The 27869-nt window shown below is 42.0% G+C and overlaps 3 protein-coding genes across 11 annotated transcripts in view; 2 read left to right on the forward strand and 1 right to left on the reverse strand.

Annotated features, from left to right (window-relative positions):
• Window positions 1-130: 130 nt before the first annotated feature.
• LOC119558186 (glutathione S-transferase theta-1) lies at window positions 131-2471 on the forward strand. 2 transcript variants are annotated; one of them, XM_037871465.1, is made up of 4 exons: window positions 131-267; window positions 1426-1572; window positions 1729-2151; window positions 2213-2471. In XM_037871465.1, exons 1-4 carry the CDS (start codon window positions 159-161, stop codon window positions 2356-2358), a joined length of 825 nt encoding a protein of 274 aa, XP_037727393.1. In that variant the 5' UTR covers window positions 131-158; the 3' UTR covers window positions 2359-2471. The 2 variants fall into 2 exon arrangements, with proteins under 2 accessions (XP_037727393.1, XP_037727394.1); XM_037871466.1 differs by lacking the exon at window positions 131-267 and adding an exon at window positions 1181-1303 and having other exon boundaries at window positions 2213-2358.
• Window position 2472: 1 nt separating this feature from the next.
• The window catches only part of LOC119558185 (rho GTPase-activating protein gacF), a 47357-nt gene continuing 21960 nt past the window's right edge, over window positions 2473-27869 (reverse strand). For 3 of the 8 annotated variants that reach the window (XM_037871457.1, XM_037871456.1, XM_037871458.1), the window contains exons 3-15: window positions 26198-27010; window positions 23414-23737; window positions 21931-22430; window positions 11269-12021; window positions 10572-10903; window positions 10399-10473; window positions 9145-9655; window positions 8769-8868; window positions 8606-8704; window positions 8180-8533; window positions 7157-8119; window positions 6169-7093; window positions 2473-6105 (exon numbers count right to left, since the gene is read on the reverse strand). In XM_037871457.1, the coding sequence (XP_037727385.1) occupies window positions 4595-6105; window positions 6169-7093; window positions 7157-8119; window positions 8180-8533; window positions 8606-8704; window positions 8769-8868; window positions 9145-9655; window positions 10399-10473; window positions 10572-10903; window positions 11269-12021; window positions 21931-22430; window positions 23414-23737; window positions 26198-26476 (6726 nt within the window). In that variant the 5' untranslated portion in view covers window positions 26477-27010 and the 3' untranslated portion in view covers window positions 2473-4594. Of the gene's footprint in view, window positions 6106-6168; window positions 7094-7156; window positions 8123-8179; window positions 8534-8605; window positions 8705-8768; window positions 8869-9144; window positions 9656-10398; window positions 10474-10571; window positions 10904-11268; window positions 12022-16342; window positions 16467-21930; window positions 22431-23413; window positions 23738-26197; window positions 27011-27869 lie in introns of those variants that run through there. The other 5 variants (XM_037871461.1, XM_037871460.1, XM_037871463.1 and 2 more) reach the window with 5 other exon arrangements.
• Window positions 20612-21075, forward strand: LOC119558187. The gene is made up of 2 exons (XM_037871467.1): window positions 20612-20749; window positions 20816-21075. Exon 2 carries the CDS (start codon window positions 20828-20830, stop codon window positions 21002-21004), a length of 177 nt encoding a protein of 58 aa, XP_037727395.1. The 5' UTR covers window positions 20612-20749; window positions 20816-20827; the 3' UTR covers window positions 21005-21075.

Genomic DNA, 27869 nt, shown 5'->3' on the forward strand with positions numbered 1-27869 from the left:
AATTCTGCCTTGCGCTTATTTTTTACTTTCATTTTTGTCCGTTTGACTCGCAGTCGCATTCGAATTTTCTGTCAATTTTCTGGAGAGCATCCACAGCTTGGGGGTATATAAGTATACATAAGCCAGCTGCAATCAACTCATTCGCTGGCTCAGTTTAGATGAATTCGGATCTCGCCATGTCGGTGTCGTTTTTGGCCAGTTTACTTGGACTCAGCAATGACGAGGACCAGATGCAATTGGCCTTTGACGAGGTGGAACGAGCCAGAGGTAAGTGAAATAAATCCAATACTCTATTTTCGGAATGTTACTCTACCGCTTTTTAATAGGTAAATTAAAATATAGAGTCCTCAGACATAAAAAAGGTCTTTCACTAGGAAACTTAAGGGATACAAATCGGAGAACAGTTAAATATTGAATATTACAAATTCCACAATACTAAATAAATTTAAGTACAGTAATACAAATTCGATTTTAGTACTTGCAGTTTAGAATATTAATTCTTGAATATTTTTCAGCTCTTAATAAAATATTTACGGAAATACAATACTTTCCCGTGCACGATATGATATTCGCATAAATTCCCATCTCTACTGAAACCAAAGCTTTTCGTTGATTAGATACGCAACGTAAAGCTCGCTCTCGTCTTTACACCCTTGCAGAGGGTATTATGATTTCAGTCAGAAGTTTGCAACGCATTGAAGGAGACGTTTCCGACCCCATAAAGTATATATATTCTTGATCAGCATGACTAGATGAGTCGATCTAGCCATGTCCGTCTGTCCGTCCGTTTCTACGCAAACTAGTCTCTCAGTTTTAAAGCTATCGGGCTGAAACTTTCCCAAAAGTCTTCTTTCTTTAGTATATAGTAGGATATAAGTCGGAACCAGCCATAGGAATAATCGGAAAATTTTTTTTTTTAAATTATATCTTTGGTGTTTTTTACATACAACCTCCTACGCTTGGAAATAACATTTTTTAATTAGTTCTGAATTTCGAATTTAATTGTATAAAAATCGGGTGACTATATAATATAGCTGCTATAGGAACGATCGAAAAATTGGTGGTAAATAATAGGAATCAAATTATAGCTTCGGTGTTTTTTGACATACTATCTTATACTATTGGGAATATCATTTTTTGTATTTTTAAGAATTTCTAATTACATTTTTTAATTATAACTGCAAGGGTATACAAACTTCGGCTTGCCGAAGTTAGCTTCTTTTTTTGTTTTTCTCTTCGTATTTTCCGATCTGCATCGGAGCTCAAAAGTTTAGCCCCAGTCGCTCACTGACCGTGTTTGTGGGTGAGTGAATAATTCCGAAGTTCTACGCATTTTCAGTGGTGATTCGTTGGTGATCTTTGGACCGGTGCCTTTTTGTTTACTTATGCTATAGGACTAATGCTCTGTCTGTACCTTCGTTGCAGTTCCCTTCCGACAGGCAACGAACCTAAGGATGTCGTCCCCGATTCGCTACTACTATGACCTGATGTCGCAGCCCTCAAGGGCGTTGTTCATTATCTTCCGACTGAGCAACATGCCCTTCGAATCCTGTGTGGTGGCCCTGCGGAATGGTAAGGGTATTCAGGGTGGGTCCATGTCTTGGGCAGAGCTAGAAAAGTTCAATAGTTTCTCCACATCTATGGGTGTTTCTTAAAGGCATAGACATGGAACCCCGACCCGCCGTTCATAGCCACAATCTTATCTTAACCACGGTCTTTGCCCCCAAGGCGAGCACTTGACCGAAGACTTCAAGCAGCAGATTAACCGCTTCCAGCGCGTGCCCTGCATCCACGACAATGGCTACAAGCTGGCGGAGAGCGTTGCCATTCTGCGCTACTTGAGCGCCAAGGGCAAGATCCCGGAGCACCTCTATGCCAAGTACTTTGTGGACCAGAGTCGCGTCGACGAGTTCCTCGAGTGGCAGCACATGTCCCTGCGGCTCACGTGCGCCATGTACTTCCGCACCGTGTGGCTGGATCCGCTCCTGACCGGACGCACTCCCTCCGAGGCCAAGATCGAGACCGTCCGCATGCACATGGAGCGCAATCTGGATGTGGTCGAGGAGGTTTGGCTGGAGGGCAAGGACTTCCTCACCGGATCCGCACTCTCCGTGGCGGACATCTTTGCAGCCTGCGAAATCGAACAGACACGTTAGTACATGATATAAAATACTAAATAGATTAATACTTAATATTTACTTATAAATATCAGGCATGGCTGACTACGATGTTAGGATCAAGTATCCCAAAATTCGGGCCTGGCTGAAGAGAGTGCGCCAGAGCTGCAACCCACACTATGATGTGGCCCATGAGTTCGTCTACAAGATCTCGGGTACAGGTCCACAGGCCAAGCTCTAGGATCCAACATTCACTGTGCCATTTTGTACATAGATCATTACCATTTAAGGGGACTTAGATATATATAGTTAATAAACCTTGGGGTAATAAAAACAACTTGCTTCCGGTTTATACTTGTACATTTTATTCTTAATATTGGTTGTTTCTTTTTTATTGTGTTGTCGTTTATAGCATTATAGAAAATCCACATTTAGTTTTGTTTGAAAAAAAATCATAATACAAATAAAATATATATAGATGTATACATGTATAATAGAAAATACAATTTTTAAAAAATAACTACCTAAAGTCTAACAAAAAATTGTTTTTAGTTAACCATAATATTTATATAGCAACGTTGCGCGCTTGGGGTTCTTTTTATATACTTTTCTCCTGCCTTCTAGTTTGATTCCGTCTTCGGGTAACAAAACAAAATGCGTATAAAATATATAAGCCTTTATATATATCCATTTTGGGGGGGGGGGGGGGGGAAGGGTGGTGTAAATCATAATTGTGAATGAAATCAAAAAAAAAAAAAATAATTCGTATATACAGCAAACAAATGGGAGGAATACTATACAACTATTACCTAATTGCTTAATCATATAAATTTGCATGTACTTTTATGCGTTCTCCGTTTTGCCAAACTTAAATCATATACAAACTACACAAAAATATATATTATATGTAAATGTAAATTTATGCCGTCTCTCTTGCGTTATATGGTAAACATATAGTGGCTCTATCAATCAAACTTCACTTCGATCATGGTATCCTTCCTCTGGTCGCCTGTCTAGACATCACCTTGTCTGCGGAATATATGTATATAGCTGCACCTATATAATGCATTTTCAACAGCACCGCCAAAGGTAAAAACAGGTTTTGTTTATCAAAAAAATATACAAAATTGTTGTGGATTAAAAAATAGGATTTCCAAAATTTAAAGCAAATAATTTAAGGCACCAAAAATGGGATCTCCTTTTCGTCCACTTTTTTTTAACAGCAGGTACACAGGTACACAAATAAGAAGAACAAACTACGTTTAAACAAAACAAAAACGGATTCCTAGTAAAGACCTAGCACAACTTAGTTGTCAGAGGGACTCCTTGAAATTTCTAGGACAGGCGACACATTCGATTGTTCCTATACATAGGTGGTTAGGTTATTTATGCGATTTTCTGTATTGTGTTGTATACGTTTTACAAAATAGTTCTCTCTCTCTCTCTCTCTCTGATTCTCCGTCTCCCTCTCGCTCTATGTACCTCTCTCTGTCTCTTGAATATATACCTCTCTCTGTCTGCATCCAGTTTTCTTTGCTTGGTTCCCATTTAAATTGTGTGTTTTGTGTATTTTGTGTGTGCGAATAAATTACTTCCTGCCCTCGTATAGTTTTCATCTAAGATTGTTTTTACTGCGTTGCATTGTTAAGATTTCTTTACCCCCGGGGAGTTGTTCGTTCTTGCTACAGTGCATTTAGCCGTTCAATCTCGGATTTGTGCCAACTAATCATCTTAACGCACCTTATTTATTCCTGTTGGTCTGCTTGGTTTCTAACTTTATGTTCATAGTTTTCTATATTTTCGACACAACTCCCGGGGATCTGCACATGAATATATAATATATCGTGATAGAATATGTGATAATACGTATCTCGACTGATCTGCTGATTGGTTTTGCAATCAAATCTATTCCAACACTCCATTTGGTTAACTTTTAAAACCCAATTCGGACATTCGAACATTGCAACTGTACGTTGATATAGATATATAGTAATATAGAGATTATGGTGACTATTTTGAACAGAATCGAAGTAGCAAGAAGTATTTTTGCGCCTATTCCAGTTGCTTTGCCACAAATACCCTTGATTTTAAATAAGTTTTGAAGCAAGACTACCAGGCTAAGTCTTTAAATTACTCTTGCTACTACGATTTCCTATTTTTTTTTTTTAGCAACTTTGCTCAGGTTAACATTCATTTAAACTTTTGGTTTTAAAATGTGTGTTTAGCATTTGTGTGTTTAACGGACTATTGTTAAATATGTATATTCATCTTATGCTTGTGTTTTCATATTAAACCCTGTTAATACTCGTGTAAACTGTGGTTGTAAAGCAACTGCTATTTTAGGGTGGTTCCATTGCGTTATGATATGGTTTATAAACCATGTTTTCATCAGGTTCTTTAAAACGTTTTGTTTTCTCTTTGCTTCTTTTTAAATGTGAGTTCAGCAGACAGACTGTGTGAATCATCGCAAACGGATTTTAGAAGCGGCCTCGGTTGATATTCTTGATGCGTATGCCCACTTCCAGGACCTGATCCCCAGCAGGAGTGGTGCTGGTCGAGCTGCTGTTGCTGCTGCCGCCGCTGCTGCTGTTGGTGACCACCCCAGATCCAGATGGCTGTGCACTCAAGGGCACGCCCGCCACGCCAGCACCGTTGCCGTTGCTGCCATCGCTTTGCGGCGAGTTGTTGTTGTTGCTGCTGTTGCTGGATCCAGATCCGGATCCTGGCAGGGCCACGCTGGCTTCGGCGCCAGCTTGAGCGGCAGCCGCTGCTCCAAGACGCCGCAGCACCGTGGTGGTGGTCGTTGTGGTGGTCGTCGTCTCGGCCGCCGCTGCGCCACCGCCTCCGCCGGCCGATGTGGCGCTGCCCAGCTTGAGCAACTGCTGCTGGTGGTGGCGATTGTGGTGATTGTAATTGATGGCCGCCAGGTCGTGACCATGGCTGTGATTCGAGCAGCTGCCATTGCTGGCGGAGTAGTCGTGCGGTCCGCCCACCGTGTGCCGCCGCTTAATCGAACGATTCTGCTTGTTCTGGATCTGGCGCTTCTTGGTCAGGTTCATGTCAGTCTTCTCGTCCTTGGTCAGGCCGGTGGCACTCAGTGCCTGGCAGCAGGCAACGCCCACCGCCACCGCCGGTCCAGCTACTCCGCCCGCTACTCCCCCCGCCGATCCTCCGCCTCCGGAGGAGGACGCCTGTGCCGTCATGTGCCGGGTGGAGTAGTTCCGGCAATTGAAGCTGGCACTCCGAAATAACCGATGATCGCGTCTCTTCTTGTTGTAGCGCTCGAGAAAAAACGACGGCGACGGACGCTCGCCGAGCAGCAGCTTCTCCTTGGGATCACTGGTCGTGGAGCCCTCGGAGTCGTCTTCGGAGGCGGCTCCTCCGGCGGCGGATGCCACCGCCGAGCGTTCGGCTGCCCCAGCGGCGGACGCCGCACTGCTCCGCTCGTAGCTCAAGTAGTTGCTGAATCTGGGATGTATACTCTTGGTCAGCGTTGTCACGCTGCTCGAGGAGCTGCGCGAGGGAATGGCTCCGGCGCCACTGCTGCTCCCAGTTGGTGTGCCAACGGGCGTGGCTGCTCCACTGGTCGGCGCCGTGGAGCTGCCCTGATGAATGGGCACCGTGGCCGAGTGCTGCAGCTTGTGGGCCGCCTTTAGCAGACTCGGCGGTAGTGGAGCCATTCCACTCGACTGCTTCGTTGGCTTCTCGTCGCCAGCGCCAATCGTGTTGGTGGCCGTGCAGGAGCGACTCAGGTGCAGCGACAGGGGGGCCGCGTCCAGGGGATTACAAAACTGATGGAACAGCCGCTCGGGCGACTCGTCCGCATACGGAATGTTCTCGGAGTGCAGGTGCAGCGGCTGGCCCAGGGTGTGCCGCCGGTTCTTGGGGAACTCGGGCGATCCGTTCTCGTCATTCGACTCGGAGCCACTGCGCAGGTTGCGCAGCTTGCTGTCCAGCGTGTCCGTGATGGTGGTCAGCGACATGGAACCTGGCAGTCAGGGTATGGGATTAATACTTCCTCATCTCATCAGGGCATCGCCAAGCCACTTACCCGTATCGCTGAGCCTGCTGCTGGAGTCGTCGTCCGTTAGCAGGATCGATATGTCCACGCTGCTGCGCTGCTGCTCCTTGGCCAGATTGAGGCCCACGCCCAGGCTGTGGGCCAGACTGCCCGACGACTGGCCTGAGTCCTTCTCATCCAGGCTGGCCTTGCGCGTCTGGTGCGAGGATCTCGAGCCCAGGAATCCTCCTGTACTGCGCTTCTTGAAATTTGCGCTCAGCAGCTTGGAGGAGGTGGCCGAGATGGAGGAGGAGACGGCCACCGCCGTGGTCGAGGAGGCCGACGATGAAGAGGAGCTAAACTTGGTAGTGGAACTCGACGAGGACGATGCCTTGCCGCTGTGCAGCGTCGAGCTGCTCGAGGTGCTGGCGGTGCTGCTGGCCGATGCCGAGGCCGAGGCGGATGTGGACACCTTGGTGTAATCCAGGGACTGAAAGGGAAGAGAGACGGAGGAAACGGGTGTGGGCAGGAACAGGATTAGAGCCTGGTCGCAAATGCTCTGCACAGCCTTGCGCTGCGCCCGTCGCTGCTGGATGGTGGTGGTGCTGATGGTTGTGGTGATGGTGTTGCTACTACTTGTGCTACTACTGGTGGTGTGGGTGGTGGTGGTGGTGGTGTTGGTGGTTGTGGTGGTGGAGGAGGAGCTCCCGCTTACCAGAACACTCTCGCCGGAGTACGTGTCCGAGTTCACGGCACTACGCTTGCCATGGGTCTTGCGCCGCAGTTGGGGCATGAAGCGCGAGGTGCGCGTGGTCTCGCGCTCGGTGATCCGCTCGATCTTCGACAGGTTGTGCAGCAGCATGCTCGTCTGGTCCTCCTGCGTCTGCTGCTGCGGCTGGGCGGCGTTCACGGCGGCGTTACCGCCGCTCACCTCCGCCAAATCCGGCAGACTGCCGCCCTCGAAGAAGTACTCGTACTGGAATTGAAATAATAATTTAGGTCCGAATCCCATAAAACCCTAGATTCCAGGACCCCTCACCTGTGTGACCAGCAGTTCCACGATGCGGCACTGGTGCTTCATGTCCTTGACCGCCGTTTCCAGGGTGTCATTCGGCGTCCTGATTATCGAGGGCCCGAAGATGATGGCCAGGTTCTTGGGCTCCATGCGGTTCACCTCGCAGTTGCCGCTCACCCGGCACAGATGCCGAATCAAGTGCTTCATGGTCTCGTACGGATGTCGCGGCAGCGACTCCACAATCTCGCGCAGCAGCACGATCCTCTCCAGGCCGAATTTCTTGTCCGCCTCGATGAAATTGATATAGTAGTTGGCCGGCATCAGGGCATCCGGCAGGCTGCGGATGAACAGCTTGAGCAGGCTGCTCACCACATTCACATCCTCCCAGCGGTCATCGGTGGCACAGCTCTCGAACTGGAAATCCTTGGTGTTGACCAGCTCGGACAGCTCTGATATGGCCGCCTTGTTGCCGGGTATGCGGTAGATGCCCACCACACCCAGGCCCTTCGTCTCCACGATGTTCGTGCACACCTCCACCAGGTGCGGCACATGGCCATTGACCTTCGACATGGGGCAGCTACGCAGGGGCACGCCGATGGAGCCGATCTGCTTGGCCGCGCAGGCGGATGGCGAGGCCAGGTCGTGGTGGGAGACGCCTCCGCTGCCACTGCCGCCGCGGCGGAAGAGCAAATCCTTCCAGTTCTTCGACTTGGGCGAGCCCAGATCTTTGTCGGGTATATGCTTGTGGGAGCTGGACTTCCTGGCCTTCATCACCGGCGATATAGAGTCGCTGGTGGCCGCCACAATGGCCGCAGCCGCTGGCAGCGCGGAAACATGGTGGTGGCCGCCGCTGGCCTCGGCAATTCCGCCCGAATGGGAGCTCAGGGGGGAACTGTCCGCTGCTCCGCCCTGGACGTCGTCCAGATAGCTGGCGCTGGCCACTGTCTTCTGCGGCTCCGCCAGTTGTTTGCCCTGCTGCTGATGCTCCTGCTTGAAGGTAATAGTTATGTTATGAGTTCTCCAGAATATGTTCACCTAAACACTCACATTATCATCATAGTTGAGGCTGTCCTTCCACTGCAGCAGTCCGAACAGGCGCTTCATCTCGTTGCTGCTCTTGGTCTTGAACAGGATCTCCGTGTAGGGACCACTGCTGCTGGTGGACGAGGAGGTGGATGCGGTGAGGGCCGACGTGGAGTTGGCAGCGGGCTCGTTCGCACTGCTGCTGCCCGAGGAGGTCAGCAGCTTGTCCGGGTGACCCTCGTCCAGGTTCAACTCGTTGCCCAGCGAGGCCAGATGGGCGCCACTGGGCGATGGCTTCGACTGCATGCGGATCAAGTACTTCTTCTTGTCCAGCGACTCGTCGAAGAACTTAAAGTTTCTAATATCGAGTTCTATCACCTGGGGGGAAGAGATGGAGATGGGCCATTAGTTCATGGTACACATGGGCTATACCCTGTGATATACACTCACATTGTGCTCCGATTTGGCATGGCGGCCTGAGTAGATGCGCAGCAGATCGCCCTTGATCTCCAGCTTCACCTGACGCCACGATCGGTACTCGGACATGCGCTGTACGGATTATGGATGCAATTAATAACCTTTATATCACTTGTTTTAGAAAATGACCACCCACCTTTCCATTGATGCAAGAGGACTTGATCTCGATCTCCGTTTCGAAGGCCTCCAGTTCGTTGGGCACATATTTGCCATTCAACTCGGCATCGATGTGGATGCTATGTAATACAAGAGTGATTAATATAAAATACTTGTTTAATATACCCCTGCAGAAGGTATTACTAAATCAATCAGAATGTTGCCACGCAGTTAAGGAGACATTTCCGTACCCATACACTCTGAGATGTAAAATTTTGTATGATCTAAGAATTTCGAAAGACTATATCATAAAGCCGTCATAGAAACTCAAAATATTGCTATACTAATCTGTCGCACACTTGAAGTTTATACTGTTTCTGTAGCTTGATATGATTTTAGCTGTTTATCCAAAGTACCTGCTTCGCATGTCGCTGCTCATGGAGGCCCTGCGACTTCCGTGGGCCGATAGACGCACATCCTCCAGGCCGTTCGGCGTTTCGATGAACTCGTGGCCGCCACCAGTGCCTCCGATCACATCGTAGGTGGGATCCGGATGCTCCTCCACCAGGGATTTCGTCTTTTGCGGCTCCACGACAGCGGCCACCGGAATGGGGATCGAAATGGGTTGGGGAGCGGGTGCGGATACGGATACGGATGCGGGTGCAATTGCTGGGGCGGCTGAGGAAGGAGCGGTTCCAGCTGGAGGTGGAGCTGCTGGAACGGATACCGATCCTGCTGCTGCTACTGCGGCGGCGGCATCTCCGCCAGCTGGAGCCGCCTCCGCATTAAAGTCGGCCTCGTTGTTGGTGGCCCGCAAATAGGAGATCCTGCGCATCGGTTTGCCTTCGTCAAAGGAGCTGGAGGATAGTGGTTTGTAGCGTCGCACCACGTTGCCGCTGCCCACAGCACAGTCCACGATGGCTGCCGCTGCAAATATGGCGAAAAATAATTGGATTACCGGCTTATATCATCCACGGACTTAATAAAATATTTAACACTGCCTAAGTGCGTTAAAAGCGGACCCCACATATGTATGTGTGAAAAATATTCCCAATTTAAGCTGTTACGTTTTGCAGGACCTTGATAATAATTTCTAATTACGCTCTATTAATTTGTGTGCGTGTCCATTTTGCTGGATATTCCTAGCAGCAAAAAGTCATTAATATCGTTTTAAATATTAAGAACAATCCGCTGAACGTAATTGCTTGATCTTTTCTAAGAAAATTGCAGGAGCTATTAAATATCTATCACATTTGAACTGTTTCTGTTGAAGCTAAGTTCAAAATGTCTGAAACTAAACCCTCAAGAAACATACTTATAAATAAACATATGGAATTGAAAAGAATTCTCACATTATTTTTATAAAATAAATTAACTTGAATAATTTAATAATAATAAAATTGCGGGGGCTATTGAAAATATCACATTTGAACTGTTTCGGTTGAAGCTAAGTTTAAAATATCTGTACTTTTAAATGGTTAAAAACTCAGACCCCCAACGAATTTTATAGAAAAGCTTATAAAATTGAAAAGATTTAACAATTACAACAAGAATATATAATTTTAAATGTAATACGTTAATATTTTATGATAGCAAGAACAGTAGGTAATAGAAAAAAAGCCCAGTTTTATGGGATTATCCCACTGTAATAAACCATAGATAGGACCTACCACTGCTCTCGGCAATGTCCGCCAAGGTGGCAACGGAGGAGCCCGCGGGCGGCTTATCCTGCAACGCCACGAACTCTGCACCAAATAATTAAAAAGAAAAAAAAACGATTGTTGCTTAATAACTTAATTGCCGACCAGGTGGATGGGGTTAGTCCAAGGACTAGACGACTCACTGCTGGGTCCCACGGGCACCGGATCGATAGTGGCATTCGCCAGCGTCGCCTTGTGCAGCTCCATGCGACTGCTCGTCTGTCCATCCACCGTCGTCGTGGTCGAGGTCGTCATCTGGTGCTGCTGATGCTGCTGGTGCTGCTGCTGCGTCTGGTGGTACTTGGCCAGCGGATGCTGCTGCAGGGACTCGTACAGCACACTCTGCTTCTTCACCGTCGTCGTGGTCGAGCTGCTCGACGTGCTGGCCGAGGACTCCAGGGCACTGGTGTTGATCGACAGCGGCTTGAAGGGATCGAAGCCCTTGGACATATGCGACACCAGTTTGCGCTCGAAACTGTGAATGGAGAGGGGTGATCTATGTTATAACACTGGTGTTTTATAGGATCTTTTATCAATGATACAGCTTGCTCCTGCGTCGTCGTTTACAATCACTTCAAGTTGTTGGGGATTGGTGATATATAGGACTGTTTTATAAATGTACTTTCATTAAGCTGCTTGAAAACGATACAACAACCCTAATATTTTGGTCTATATAATATTACTGGTATTGTAGGTCCACTTTCTTTAAGCTGCTTCCCAGCTTGCTTCATCGTTTACAGCCACCTTAAGCTGTTGGTCTATATAATGGTACTCTTTTACACGATACAGCTTGAAACACCTTCATCGTTTACAGCCACCTTAAGACATGGATCTACTTACACCTTGTTGGTGACACCTGTTTCCTGCAGCGTCTCAAAATAGTCCAGTTCCTTGGCATACTTGGCATTGTTGTTGATCATAACCTGGCGGTGTTGCTGCTGCTGCTGGATCTGCTGATGTTGCTGGTGGTGGTGCTGAAGTTGCTGCTGCTGTTGCTGTTGCTGCACCTGGTGGTGATGGCTCACACTGCCAGGAGCTGTGGAAGATCGCTGCACTAGCTTGCCACCGGAATAGTACAAGTCGAAGCCCAGGACATGATCCAACTGCTGCTGTTGCTGCTGCTGCTTGAGCAGCACTTGATGGCGAGTGCGCGGCGGTGGCACCACCACTTGGACACCACCACCACCTGGCGGCGTGTGCGAGGGAAAGAAGTGCTGCTGGTGCTGCTGCAGATGCTGCTGCTGCTGTGCCGCCGGCGAGGAGGATTGCGCCTGATTGCCGTTGGTCGAGGAGGCAGAGGCGGAGGAGGACAGGGAGGCGGGCACCGGCGACTTGAGGAACTCCTCCTTCTGCTTGATGGACTCGCGCAGGCGGATCATCAGGTCGCTGTTCTCGCTGCCCCCCGAATGGGGTCCCGAGCCAGTGCCAGATCCTGCCGCCGAACTGGAACTGGGACCGGGACCCGCGCTGACCGCATACAACGCCTGGCTGAGGGCCGTCGAGGATTTGGGCTGGCGGGCAGTGGGCGTGGGTGTGGGCGTGTTCGTTGCCGAGCTGGCCGATAATACTGTTAAATTTGGCGGCTGATTGGCACTGCAAAAATATAACAAACAACATTTCAGACATTAAAAAGGGGTAAACAAGAAATAAGTAAAATTAATAAAATTTTAGTTCTTATAGTAAGCATACGTATTACATGTGTTATTACTAGACGTCGGATTTTATGCGAATTAGTATTCTTAGTATACGATTTCCAGTTACATTTCTTTGAATTAAAAATGTTTTCATAAAATAAAGATTAAATATAAGACTAATCTAGTTTTAGTTTTCTAAAAAAAAAAGAAGCCTAACCAATCAATCGCTAAAAAAAGATTTCACATAAAATCTCACGTCTAAATTTTACAACCAGTGTTTCTTATAACTCACACAATTTTTAATACCTTAATTTAAGTTTAGGCAATGTATAACAGCCGTTTTGTTCCAAGCAATCCTGCATAGCTTTAAATATTATTAAGGCCACTTATTATTATACCATTAAAAACCCATTAGCTGTGTCTTTTAATAGTACAAACTGAGGTACCAAAGCTAAAAACTATACCATAATAGATAAATATAAATGATACTTATTTAAACAATGTAAATTTCACTATTTAAGCACCAAAAGCAATAGTCTGCCTTTCTATTTGCCTCGCAATAATCAAGCAAAAGTGCTTCTGTCGGCGGATCTAGACATTTTGCTGTGCGGCCTGTTAATTTTTTTGCAAAACAAAAATATTTGTCAATTGAATCAGCAGACGCAGTAGCTCCAAATTGGCCAACGGCCAAAAGCAGTGCGACGCTCCAAGTGGGCCTCCCACTTTTTGATGGCACGTGCCATCGTCATTTTGTCAGTTTGTCAGTCAATCAATGGGTTTTCAATCGCCATCGCTGTCGTCACACGCGGCGCATGCGCAATACTCGCGATCGCGTACGCCGATCACGAGCGCCGACCTATAGCCAAATTCCATTCCCTATTTTGCGGAAAACATATCTATAGCCAACTATTCTTATTTCAATTTAATTGTGCTTCCGTTTGAATATCTCAAGTGCAACTGATTAGTAAATGTAGATTTTAAGCGGCACCACAAAGAATTGAAATCAGACAAAGAGTGACCATAGCAGCTAAAAAAAACATTACTGAGTGCTTGATAAGTATATATTTCGTACAAGCCCTCAAGGTATTTAATATTATACATATTGGTACCTTACTTAATTTATAAAACATTCTAAAGCTAGAATTAACTAGAATTAACAAATGTGTATTTTAGGCAAAACTGCAAAGATTTGAAATCAGACATAGAGTGACCATAGCAGGTTAAAAGTAGAATTAATTACTGAGTTCTTGATAAATATATATTTTTTAAACCTTAAAGGTTTTGTAATATCTTATATAAGGTAATTCATTTATTTTGAAAACAAAGCCACTTCCTTTACCGCCAATCTAATTTATAACTGTCATGAGGCTAGATGAAAGTTTTTTGTGTGAAAAACATAAATATAGGTTTTATTTTCACTCAACCATGACTTACAGACTAACCAGAGGGGGATTTAGGAAGCTAAACAATGCGTTTAACATATTCGTACGTCACTCGTCGGTTGGGAAAAGTTTTACCTTTCCCATTTTGCGCCGCAACAACTATAATGACCCGCACACAATGAAAACAGTTGTCTAACCGCAAAATTTGGTAGCTTAATTAAGTTGATGAAAAATCTATAAAATATTTAGCAATGAACTTGAAATTGCAATCAAACCCACGGGTTTGTCAAAATTTCTGCATTTTCCGCTGACATTCCTAATTGACATGAATGTCAAGTAGATACACATGGAAGTTCATGGCTAAAAGCCTTTTGTGATATGTGAAAATGTCAAATTGCCGACCGGTTTTTTGGACATTTTCCCATGTTGTTGGATGTTTGTAGTTTTAGTTGTTCCACCACCATCACCACCACCACCACTACAGTGGACACTCAATAAACCAACGCAAGCAGGCAGGCAGGCAAACAAAACAAATTAGATTTGGGCCATAGTTTAAGTGGCTGAGAGCAGCTCGAATAATTAAGTTCCATGTGGCATCGCACAAAGAAGGAGCATTTGCGTATCGGGTTTTAGCCTCTCGGTTGCGGTGCCACTAGAAATGGCAAATTAGTTTAACTATGCCACAGCCCACATCCCTTATACCTTATACCTTATACCATATCTATAGCTCACCTCTCTGCCTCTGAGATTGTCAAACGAAAGTTCAAAGCTAAAAATAGTATGGTAAATGACAGTGTGTGTGCGCCAGGATGGTTAATTCAATTCGCTTTTAAAAGCCTTTCCCACACTCAAAAGGCTCAAAACCCCGGCAGACTGTCAAGGTCAAAAGGTAATGAATAGATGGCCACCCCGTCCCCTCCCATGTCCCTGGATCATATTTCACAGGTCGCAGAATAAAGGAAACGCACACATATTTCCATTGCCTAGCTTTCAGCGCACAGTGGGCAAAAGTAAATACTCATCTGCCAATTCAGAATGTATTATATTATATTTGGCAAACATAAAAATATCATAATCAAATGTAGGATTTTATGTGATTTTTTTAATCTGATTAATAGCGATCCTTGATTAACTACAATTTTGTTTAGAAACCCATCTGCCAATTCAGAAAATATTTATATATTAATAACCGTATAACTACAAAACCAATTGTTATATTCAGCTTACATGAAATAATGATTTTATAAATCGTTAAAAAAATGCTCATAATAAATGCTCATAAAATCTCATTTGCGGGAAATTTATTCATGAAGTCAGTGTTAAAACCAAATTTTTCTTTGGTCAATCGATTTTTTTCTATCATAATCTTTTCAAAACCCAATGTACATAAACCCTAACGTATTGAGATCATATTTATTATTATTTTTACTATTAAAATAGTGATGAGAACATAAAAATAAGTGATTTCATTTTTTGCTGGATTAACTCCCATCCTGGCCCACTGTGCAGCGGCAGAGCAGGTAGCAATGGCAAAAAAAGAAGAGAAATACTTTGGATCAGGAGCGCGTGTCCCCGGCATATGAATTCCTGATTATTCGGTGGCATTATTATCTATGCATAAGCTCTATATAAAATATTCAATATGTGGGTTCTACACTGGGCAAAAACTGTTGTCACAACAAATACAAAATATGTGCACAGCTTCCTTTTTAGCATTCCGAGACTTTCAACAATTTTGAATACATATAGATTTATTAAGGACCAACAATATTATTAGTTGGTATCTCAAATTTCTTTCGGTGCATTTTAGTCTGATGCAGAAAAGCTTCGACACAAGTGACTCGCATACAATTCAGTTCGATTTGATTCATCGCCCGAAAGCCCTTATCACCCCCATATGTGTACACTGGGCATATCATCCCATATTGTTGTTGCGTATCGATAAAAGGCGGCCAGCGAATTAGCCGTATCTGTTTCTATAGGGGGTACATGGATACATCCATACATATTTATAAGCTCTCTCCCTTTCTCCGTGCGGAATTTCGCGCTTTATTGTCTGCTCGTTGTATGCACCGTGGGCATATTTTGTATTATTTTTTGCCTTCCGATTTGCGTTTTGCCAACTCTTGCGACTCTTTGCAATTAACAAGTCGTAAATAAAAAAAATTGTTGACACATTTGATAAGCGGCGAAAAAGGGGAGAGAACCTGTCGCCACACACCCACTCACGCACTCTCATTTTCTCCCGGTGTGTAATTCCGCCGATTCCACAATTTCACCTCTAAACAAGTTTTTGTTTGGAAATTCAAGCCCTCAGTTGTATCAAATTTCTTTGCAAAGATTATTTCCTGTTCTGTATCATTAAACATATGAAAGAATTTTTTATTTTTACAAGATCAAATATATATTTCTAAATTAAATTTCAACAAGTTTAAATTACTCAATATGGTTTTTGTATAGGAGTAGTATGCAGTTTAAGTATCTTTAATACTTTCTTTACAGAAATGCTAAATACATTTTACACAAAAGTGACTGGCTTTTTGATAGAAAGAAACACTCTCTTTCCGAGACGATTGGAATTTTTTCCTCCACTCCGAACTGACGGAACCCATTGATTGGAACCTTTTCAAGGGCGCCGGCAAACCTTTACACAAGTCACGTTCATTGTGGTCTTCGTTTTTAATAGTTTCTGGCGGGGGAGTCGCCATCGACGCTTTGATCTTTCGCCTCATTGAAAACACTTGAACTCTTGATCTAATGTACGTTTAAGTTTTTCGTTTTTCGGACAAGGTCTTGTTATGTTCTCAAAATGCTTGGCTTTTATTTCACACTTTATCATTAAAAGAGAGCAGCACAGAATAAAAATTAAAATAACAAGTGAAGAAATGGCAAATTAACCTGTTTTCAATTTCCGAATCGATCTCGAAACGTATCATTTTCATTTGTATAAGCATGGGCCTCTTTTCGCCACTCAATGGTAGCGCGTACATTTTTCTGGCAGTGTATGGCAGTCACTTCATCACAAAAAACAACTCACAATTCCCTAAAAAATATGCTAATAAATAAATTAAAATTACAGAAAACTTCGTTTGCCCGCGTATCACAAAATCTGAAATCTGCCGAACCGCTCGCCATCGTCAACTAAACTAAAGTACTACGCAAAGTCCATGCGACTAAACTAAAATAAATACAAAAAAAAAAAAAAAAAAAATGGAAAAATGGAAAAAATACAAATAAAAAAGAAGGCACAACAAAACACAGCAAAAATTGGCTTTGTATGCATGTATGAAATTCGTATTAAAGAGCGGCAGAGGCTCAGCAATTGAAAGAGTCCCATTGAGTGGGCAGCGACCGAATGGCGAACGACCCACCGACCGATGCTCTCCTCTCGCATGATTCCCTTTTTTTATTATTTCAGTACAGTGATCACACCGAGAGTGAACCGGTATTTATCATACACCATACAGGTCCTCTTTGCAGGTAGGCCTATATCATTTTGTTATTAAAGTACATTAGGGAGTACTTTCTTCGTTAAAAATCCAAACACTACAATTCTCAAAAAAAAAGATCTTGTAATTATTATCACATGTTATCAAAACTTTGGTGGATAAAAGAAATCCCATTGACAATAAAATTATTGAAAACCCATATATAGTTGGGCTAATACTCTAGTTTACGGTCCTCACCCCCAAAAAATCGCGAAAAAATTATGCTCGACGGAACGCGAATTCTTTAGAATTTACATGAAGAAATAAGGGCGAGGTCTGCCATGGTTCTCTTGTAATCGAATTTCAAAGTTACGTGTTTTGCTATAAAAATAAAGTAGCCTTCATGTAAATTCATAGGAATTCGCGGTCCGTCGATGATAATTTTTTCGCGAATTTTGGGGTATTAGAGTAATAACATAGTTGGTAATACGAATAACCATTGAAATTTCGTTCAGAAAAAAGACACCAAAAGTCAGCTTGATAGCCAAAAGATACCAAATACATCATGTACAAATTCTTTAAAAACCATATGATTCTTTTAATAAACACTTCAGGAAAAAATCTATTCTTTGGCTAAAAATTATATAAACACAACTTTAAAACCATTAAAAGCCATATATTACTAAACCCTCTTCTATTTTACTCCTCGTAACTACCCGTAATATAGCAATTCCAGTGCGTACTGTATTTTATAACCAATAAATAGATAAACAAATAAAAAAGAAGTGAGGGGCGGTCAGTGGGCGAGGGGAGCTGCCCACAGTTTGCACAGGATGGTCGAACAGGAGAGAGTGGGAATCACTATATCACTATCAGTCACCGACTGACCAAATATATACCCCATACTACATACTACATGCTACACCCTTCAATCCACCCCCCCTCCCTTCTACTAACCTTGCCTTGTTTATTTATTTACCGAGTGGGCGGAGGTGGGGAGGGGGTGTGGCTGGGGGCTATCCCACCCAACCGCAGGGCGTATACGTAATTGTGAAAGCAAAGCAGTTAAATTTGTACAATGCACAGTGGTACCAAAACACATTGCTTGGTATTTATAAAAAAATTTTAAAATTAATTTTTATATTATATTATATATTATATTATATTATATATATTATTATATTATATTATTTTTATATTATTATTATATTATTTTCCTTAAATCGCCACCACTGTGCACGCAATGTTACGCACCAAAAACTGAGTTTTGCATTTCCGATGACATATTTTCGCCAGCCATCAATCAGTCAGTCGATCAAGCAATCAATCAATCGATTGATAGGGCCTATACATACAATTTCTATATGTATTTGCAAGCCCCTAAAAGGCATCATCTGTTTTTCCCAGTGCACATTACTCTGATGGCACGTTTGGAATGCCTGGAGTAGTCAATAATTTGCATAGGGCCTCCTGCCGAGTCGCAAGATCAACTCAAACTCAATCTGAATCTGAATCTGTATCTGAATCTGAATCTGAGTCGTCTCAATTTCCATCGCCATCTCGAAAAGATAAAACCCTCAGTCGCTTGAAGACCGAGAAGCGGAAGGGACGACGAGTCGAGAAGACGACGTCTTGATGTCTGCGGGAATTGAAGGCATTATTATTTCCTCCCATTCTTCGCTTTTCTGGCATACAAAATTCAATTAAATTTATCGTAATCATTTAACAATGGAGCAAATATTCGCCTTTTGCAGTTCAACAAATTTATTGTTATTGTTGCGAGGTGTCCATTTACACTCGATTGTGCTGTGTGTGTGTGCATAAAGTTATGCGGTTATTTATTTATTATTTTTTTTTTTTCATTTTTTCCCCCCCTCGATTAGTCAATGGGTTTTTGTTACTGCATAATAATAATTGATTTATTTATTCATATTCGTGTGCAGCCAAGCTGCGTATACGCAATGCGACTGCCGGGGGCGTTGAAAAATGTCCGATATTGCGTTTTGAATATTGAAATAATTCTCAGTAATGTATGCGATGGCAGAAATATGTGAGTAAAAGCTTTTAGCAAGGTTTAACCTCTCATAAATTCAGTTTACATAGCACTTAAACCTAGCCCCAACAACATTGCCCAACAATCAGTAAGAAAAAGGTAACTTAATTAATTGCATTTGTTAATTAAGTAACAACAATGCACACATGGTAAGCAATCAATAATCAATCACTCCATGGGGCGACTGTCCGTTTTCCGGAGTTATCTCGCAATCAAAAGATTCAGTTGGTCAGTAGACGTGTATACTCATTTTCAACCGACAGTTCTCTGGATGTTCACAAAAGTTTGCCCAATCCGACTCACGTAATTTGGAAATTGCACATGCAACTTGCAACTGGAAACGTGACAAACTTTCCAAAAAGAATAAATGATATTTTAAACAAAGAAAGATTATAAAAATGGGAGTCTGATGAGGGGAAAGAAATTAATGATTCGAAATCAATTTAAACTAGTGGTTCTTCTATTTTCTATCAATATTTCCCCAAGTTCAAAACTGTATCCTTATTCCCTTCAATTGACCTTTTAGAATCTGGAGAAAGGGCAGCACTCACTTCTATACTACGCATGTAATGTCTCCGCTGACGTCACATGAACTTTTTATAGAATACGAAATAATAAATAATTTTTGCACATACCCATCCCCATACAGACACGGGGGGAAATATATGGAAAATAATTTTCATTCAGAACAGACAGACGCAAAACAATGACAAATATGCATGGAAATATAAGCGAGAGACGAGCGATGAATGAAATGAGACTGAAATGAGGAATGTACGAAATGAGAACGCCAGATGAAGGAAAAATGGAGTGGGTTTTCGGGATCCGGGTCTCGGATCCCGGGGGGAAATGAGGATAAAATCACCGAAAAGGCCCCATCGCAGCCACAATGGCGACCAATACTCGTCTGTCGATTCTGATCTATATGGTTTTATAGATATGTTGAGCCCAAGGATGGGAAAATTGCCCCATGCCCATGGTGATGGTATGCGGTCATCATCATCATCATCTTATAAGATAATGCCAAATAATTGGCAGTACTATAAAGTTTACTACTATAAATAATAACTTATTTTATATTATAACTTATAATTGCCCAAAATATTCAGGACTAATATATAGACACTCTATAATGTCAGAGATCAAATGAAAATGGAAATATTTATGGGGGGGGGTTTGCCTCGCGGGGCTGGAAAACCTTTCGCACAGAGTTCGTTTACAATTGTTTTTAATTATGCGCATTGTTCGCCGTCAGTTGTTGTTCATTATGAGGTTAGTTAATGCCATTTAGTTCATCAGCCTAATTTTGCATCTCTGCCCCTGCATCCATTTTTCCCCCTCGGCTTTTCCTGCTTTTCCTGCCCCTCGTTTCCAATTTCGAATATTGGGTTTTCACTTATTTATTTCGTTGATTTTTTTTGCTGGCAATGAAAGTGAAATAATGTGCAATATGCATACACAATCGTACATAAATATGTATGCATATGCTATTAAAGACAGAAGAGAAGACTGACCGCCTCTCAACTTTTGCCACCATAAATCACAACAGATTGCCACTGCACAGTGGAGCAAATTGCATTTAAAAGTGTCATTATTTAGTTTTAATATTTTTTCAAAAAAACTCCCTAAGTAGTCTGAAATTTTAACTCAAAGGCAGAATTTCTTGGGAATCTAGTAGTCCTTGACGTTTCAGAGTTTCTGTTGTCTCAAGTCAACTAGTTTGAATAGTTCAGTTTCATTTTTGTTTTAGGAGAGCACACACCTCGGAATTTTTGTTAGAAAAAAATCTGTATAATTTTTCTTCCCATTGAATCGAGTAATTGGGTGAGTTTTTTTTTCGTTTTTATCAAAAAGTTTTGTAATCCTTCTGAATCCAAAATTCTCGGGCAGTTTTCTGGCACTATGGCGGAGAAAAAGAAACCGCTGCAACTGCTACGAATGGCGCGTAGTACCCTATCGATCATCTACAACGATCACTTCTTGTGGACCTTTGTCAAGAGCTACGGACTCTTCTCCTTGGCGATCCCCGTGGCGAAGTTCCTGGATGGCTTCCAAGTGCTGCCCACAGGCGGCATCTGAAACGTTTTTGTTTTCGAGCGGAGTTATACACACTACACGACAATTACACGATCAATAAACAAGGCGGAACGATAAAACTAAGTCTGATCATTAATGGGTGCGGGGTTATGGACATGATTAGATTGGCCACGGAAATCCCCTAATCTTTTTGGCTATCTTTTCCTTCGACTTCTTATCACTAAAATTTTGCGAAATCGTTTGAAAGGTTTTAGATTTTTTTGGTCCTATTCTTTGTTTTTCTCTAAGCTTTGACAGTTAATAAATTCATTGCAATGCAATGTGATCGGTATTATACATTTTAAAACCAGTAACAATTCATGTCGATTAAGAATGTTTATAGTTAAATACAAGACCAAAAAACTATAAAACAACTCAACAATGAACATTAAATAATTTTCGTATACCTTTTTAAAGAAAATAGTTTGTTATAGTTGGCATTAGGATTACAATGTGATCGGTAATACATTTAAAAATTTAAAAAAAATAATCAAGAATGGTTGAAGCCATATTCTATTCCAAAAAAAACTCTATTAACAGTTACCAAAATTATATGAAATGATGATCAGCATTAAAAAATTCTTGTACACTTTTGAAAGATAACAATACAAAGGATACAATGTGATATATAAATTTAAATTTAAAATACATTTAATAAATTAAGAACTGAAGTCCAAACTCTTGACTCTACATATGATTTAATATAATCAATTAAAACACAATTTTCAATTTAGATACTGCAAATTGTCTTAAATAAGACACTAGATTTTGTTTGTAGATATGAAAACGTTGTAAACGTGTGTGCTATTTTCTATTTATCTGAAATCCGAAATTCGAAATCCGAAAATCCGCTGTAATTGCCATCGTGTGTGACGTCAATTGCCGTTTCGCTGTTCGCCAAGGTGAGCTCATTTATTTTGTTGACTTACCGCATGAACTGATGATGATGTTGCTGCTGCTGGTAGAGATGTTGCTGCTGTTGCTGTTGCTGCTGCTGCTGCTGATGTTGGCGCAGTCCGTGTGCCATGTCCCCGAAATCGATGCTGCTGCTGCCGCCAGTCAGCGCCGGATGACGATGTTGCTGCTGCTGCTGCTGTTGCTGTGGGTAGAACTGGTGACTCAGGATGGTGATGCCTCCGCTGGCCGTGCTGGTGATGCTGCCCGATCGACTGCCTCCGTGCAGGGATGGGGCATGATGGGAGTTGGGATGCGAGTGCGGCGATCCTGCCGGCGATGATGTGGTCACGGCTGCAACAGCGGGATATGAGATCAACTGTTGCTGCTGCGGTGGCGCTGCAACTGCTGCTGCTGCTGCTGCTGTTGCCGCTGGAAATGTGGTCTTGTGGGAGCCGTTGGCCAGCAGCGAGGGCGAGTGCGTCGACATGGTCAGGCGATTCGACTCCGGCGTGTGGGCAATGCTCGTATAGTGCTGCAAAAAGAGGCAGGGAAAACAAGTTAGTGAGATGATAATATAATACAACAAATTATGCAGTGGGTGTGTATCAATAATAGTCGCATTCTCCTCAATTACTCGATATAATCGCTTTAAGACCAAGTTATCTTAATATCACTATTTAAATACTTCTCGCAGTATTGACCTGACATATAGTTCGAATAGATCATCAATCACTCTTATTAATCACTGGTTAAGAAAGCAGTCGTTTATTTGTTAAAAAATATAACTACTTGTTTATCTTTGACTGCCATAAATAAAACGATCAATTTCAACTGAATTTACTAAGATATCAAAAGTTGATATCGACTATTGTATGTTTAAAACCAATTCAACTCTGTTTATTCAAAAGAAATAATTACAGCGCTTTGTGATGTCACATATAGGGTTTTTGTTTTGGTTGGTAATATTAATGTCTTTCTCAGAAATATATTTACAATGAAATTTTAATATGTGAGTCACAACAATTTCGAGGCATTTTCGGTTCCTCACACTCTGTGACGTAAACTAGTTTTTTAAAACGTTATTTATAAGGAAACGAGGTCAAAATAAACATATTTCACTTTAAAAACACTGAATATTTTAGGGAATCATCCGTAATATCGCCTTGTTTGGGTATTTTGAAGTTAATATTTTCAGGAATCTTAAAAATCACTTATAAAACACTGAACATTAAGGGAAACATCCGTAATATCATCTTGTTTTGGTATTTTGAAGTTAATATTTTAAGGAATCTAAGGTATCGTTAGACCCCACTTGGAAAACCATCTCCCGATGAGCGTGGCAGAACCTTTTTAGTTTTTTTAGACTAAAAACACTGCATCGTTAGGAATTTTGTTAGATGTCATAAGCAAATTTCCGTAATATCGCCTAGTTTTGGTACTTTCGCGTATCGGTAATCGTTCAGTGTATCCATTTTCGGTTATCCCCCGTGGAGGAGTACCATCCCAGAACCTTACCATCTGCAGGACATCGCACTCCTTGGGCACCACGTGCAGCGTGAGGACCGTCGGCGTCTGCTTGATCATCGAGACGATGGTGCTGTAGGCGATGCCAGCGATCGGCTGGTTGTTGACCATCAGCACGCGGTCGCCCGTCTGCAGGTTGGCGTAGTGGGCCGGTCCGTTCGCCTGCACCTCTTTGATGAAAATGGTCTCCATCGCTTTCACTTGGTACGGCGGCAGCGACGTCGGCGACGTTGGCTCCAAACCGGTGATCCCGCCGCCGACGACGACGACGCTGCTGCTGCTGCCGCTGCTGCTGCCGGCCATACTGGAGGCTTCCTACACACCAAACGAAACCGAAGCACAAAAAAATAGTGAGATGTACGATTGTGGTGGGGAGATTAAGAAGGTGCCATAATATAGTAATATACAAGATAGACAAAATCATAATGGATAATCCTTAAGCTTATTTATAAGAAAGTTAGCACCCTCTAAATTGTAGTATAAAATATATTTGATTCGATATACTGCTTAAGTTAGTTTAGTTTTGTAAACTACCCTATCTGTTATAATAATAATAATATTCGATTCGATAAGCCATTGATCTGATTTAATCAAGAAACCATTGAATTAATTGTGTTCAAAAACAAGTTACAAACACTAAGTACATAAATATTGTGAAAAATGATTTATAGAACAAAAATATCTTTTCACAACTTATTTTAAAATTTACTGAACAAATTAATACTCCAAAAAGCCACTCGAAAACCATACAAAGTGCATAAACTACACTACAAATAATTTTTAAAAAAATATATAAAATACAAAGACCTATTTATCTGAACGTGACTGTGGGTCGTGAAACAACATTTCGCGAGGAGAGTGTAGATTGGATTAAGTCGCCGTGCGAGCGACAAGGAGAGGGCGAAAAGAGAGTGTGAGAGTGAGTGAGAGCGGCGAGCGGAGGTTGTAATATCAACAAAAATAAAAATAAAACGGGCACAAAAAAGTGAAGTGAGCAAAACGCAAATTAGTGCAAAAATAAAAATAAAAGAGAAAGAGAAGGGAGGTTCTACAGACATTTGAATACCCTAACATAACATTCACAAGTTTATGCCAAAAGAATAATACTCATACGCAGTGTGGTCATGTTTAGTGATTTATTTTCTTTTTTATTCAAGATTTTAGATTTATTTTAACCATAAATTAGGCATCAAATGATTTATTTACTATTTCTAGAATATTAATATTTGGATTTTCAAATTGTTTAATTTTTTATAGTCAATGCATTCTAATTTTTCTATTTTATTTATTTTCATATTTTCTAGCTATTTATTGGGTTCAAACAAGTTTTGAATATTTTTGAAATACCCCTGTTGAACTCTGTGCTGTGTATCACAAATGAAAAGCAAAAAGAAAGCAGAAAAAGCAAAAGCGGCAATTTGAATAAGTCGCGCGTGCGCAGCGCTCACGTAACGCCAAACGCCGACGTTAACGTCGACTGAGGCAGCGCCAGCGACTCAGCAGAGCGCGAGAGAGAGAAAAGTCACTCCCGCTCTCTCACTTCCACTTCCTTTGCGAGCAACTGAACATCCATTGGCAAACTTTTTAAATAATGGATATTAAATAACTTAACATATTATAGCTTAAGAAGTTCTACATTTCATAGATATAAAATTTAACGTTATTCATTCTCTTTAATAGTTTTCCTTATCACCAAACCTATGTATGTAGATGTTAAGACATCGAGATCGATAGATATTCAGCATCATCCCGCATTCTTAACCCTGTGTTCTCTATCCTTGTAGTCTATGACCCTGCATCCTCTATCCATGTCTTTATGTTTCAACATAATATTTTACCCACCACCGCTACCGGCTCATACTTAGTTTTTCTTATCACAAAAGCCACATAGATGTCATGATATGATAGATATTGCTTTGCATTCTGCAAATATACTGGGTCATTTTTACCCCCATCCTACATCTGTTACCCTGAATTCTCTACCCTCGTAGCACTATTTCTGTATCCCTTATATAATATCTGTCTAGTTCCTCTATCTATATCTATTAAGATGTCACTCCACAATCCCTAAATAATATTTTACTCAGCAGACCAGCATTACTTTCTTATCACATAAGATCACTTCGATGTCATTATATTATAATGAATATTATGATATATATTATTTTACATTCTATATTCTGGATCATCTATATCCTATTCTCCTTATGCTAAATCCTCTGCCACGTATCCTTCTCCTGCATTTCTTATCCAATGTTTAAATCATCAACTCACCAGACGATCGAAGTCCTGACTTATTCTCAGTTATTCTTATCACATAAGATCACTTAGATGTCATGATATTATGATAGATATTATGATAGATGTTATGACAGATATTATGATATATATTATGATAGCTAGCTCTGTTATTCTTATCACATAAGATCACTTAGATGTCATGGTATTATAATAGATGTTATAATAGATATTATGATAGATATAAAGATAGATATTATGATAGATACTCTATATATACAGATACTCTTCTATTCTCTGGATCATCTATGCAACCACATTCCTCATCCCAAATCCCTTCATAATCTTCTACCTCATCCTCCCGACTCTTATCACATAAGATCACTTAGATGTCATGATATTATGATAGATATAATGATAGATAGTATGATAGATATTATGATAGCTATTTCGAATTCTATACTCTGGATCATGTATCCAACCACATTCCTTATCCCAAATCCCCTCATAATCTTCTACATCATCATCCCGACTCACCTGTGGCCAGTTGCCGGATATCGATGCCGCTGCTGCTGCCGCCGACGATGCCGATCCGGATGCCTGGTCATCTTCCGGCGGATAGGCGATGAAGTGGCGCAGCGTGAAGCCGAATCCCTGGTTCGGTCGCCGGCGGATCACGATGAGCTTGGGCTGGATGGAGGAGGCGGCCAGGGCGGCGTTGTTGGCCGCTGCGGCGGCAGAGGCCGCTGCCACCGAGGCCGCCTGCGCTGCCGAGTGCGCAGCGGCAGCGGCGGCGGCGTTCGAGTTTTGTAACATTTTGTTGTGCGGGCTTTTAGTGGTTTTCCAGGGGCGGCTTTTCCAGGGGGTTTTCCACTCTCTCTCTCTCTCTCTCGCTTTGTTTCAGCACTCTTTCTCTTTCGGTGGCCTGACTTTGCGGCTTGGTGGTTTCTGTTGTTATTGCCTTTTCTATTTGTCGTGCGGTTGGCTTTTTTTATTACTATTTTATTTTGTTTGTTATTTTTTATTTACTTTTCTTTTTTTGTTTTTTTTTTTTGGTGGTCAACCTGTTGGTGGCACCCTCATTTGTGTGACGGTGGGTGGGGGTGGTGCTTCACCCCTGTGTTTTCCTCTTCTATCGGCTAAATATCTTATCCTCTATCTGCAATTTAGCGTTGCAGTTTGGTTTTCCTTTTTTTTTATTGTTGGGGGGGATTTTCCTTTACAGCCTGCGATACGTTGCAAATTTTCGATGTGGCTGCGGCACGAGGCCCATCGAACCGATCGATATTACCATAGTACTGATGATACTGAATCTCCCTGCCGGTCGATCGATGGGAAATCGGAAATCATCTGGAAAAAAATTAAGAATGCATTTTGGTTAATTTAATTTCATTCTAATTGTTAAATTCTATAAAGAAATGTATGCAATTTTTCAGAACAACAATTAAAGATGTAGCTTTAAAAGTTTAAAATAAGAATTAAGATTATATATTAGTTCGATCATTATTTATAAATCTTATTGATCCAATAATAAAATGTTATATTGAAAGAAATGTAACTTTAGAAGTTGAAATATGTTTATAAATTACTTAGAATTTTTAATTAGACCCTGCTTTGTTTTTATTTAAGTATCTGTATGATCTTTTATAATATAAAGATTATATTATTTAAGAACCCTATTAAAAAACCCAATAGTATAATATTATATCGAGAGAAATTGGAAACAGTGCATACCCAATTACTTGTTTGTTGTTAATTTGTTTTCGTCACATAAAAACCGATCTTGTTTCCTGGAATTCATTAAATATGGCCTGTAGTAGCATCATCAAATGTTCTTGGCATTGAGTCACTCTTAACCCAATAGCTCCCAGCACTTCGTGGGCCAGAGAAGGGTTAAATTGCGACCAAGCGTGTTACACTTTTCAGACTTCCCATTTGACGGTCAATGTCCAACACACAAACGCCATGATTGAATCTGTTTTCGGGTTTTTACTGTATTTTTTATGCATTGTAATTAAAGCTGAGAAAAGGTTTTTGTTTTGTTTTTCCTCGCTTTTTGTTTTTTGTGTCTCGAAGCCTTTGTTTTTTCCCAGTTTCAGTTGGAATGGGCAGTAAAAAGCACTCGACTAACTGTACTTGGCCATATATGCGATGACTTTTGGTCGATCATAATAATCAAGACAGCGATGATGATATAATGCCGTTTATT

Source organism: Drosophila subpulchrella, chromosome X (assembly GCF_014743375.2).
Source record: "Drosophila subpulchrella strain 33 F10 #4 breed RU33 chromosome X, RU_Dsub_v1.1 Primary Assembly, whole genome shotgun sequence".
NCBI lineage: Eukaryota > Metazoa > Arthropoda > Insecta > Diptera > Drosophilidae > Drosophila > Drosophila subpulchrella.

What these genes read in the sequence shown, in the direction of transcription:
- LOC119558186 (XM_037871465.1), top strand. Translation starts at nt 159, where the DNA reads ATGAATTCGGATCTCGCCATGTCGGTGTCGTTTTTGGCCAGTTTACTT. An exon ending in CGAGGTGGAACGAGCCAGAG is followed by an intron (nt 268 to 1,425) that starts GTAAGTGAAATA and finishes CCTTCGTTGCAG; the next exon opens with TTCCCTTCCGACAGGCAACG. An exon ending in CTGCGAAATCGAACAGACAC is followed by an intron (nt 2,152 to 2,212) that starts GTTAGTACATGA and finishes TATAAATATCAG; the next exon opens with GCATGGCTGACTACGATGTT.
- LOC119558187 (XM_037871467.1), top strand. Translation starts at nt 20,828, where the DNA reads ATGGCGGAGAAAAAGAAACCGCTGCAACTGCTACGAATGGCGCGTAGT.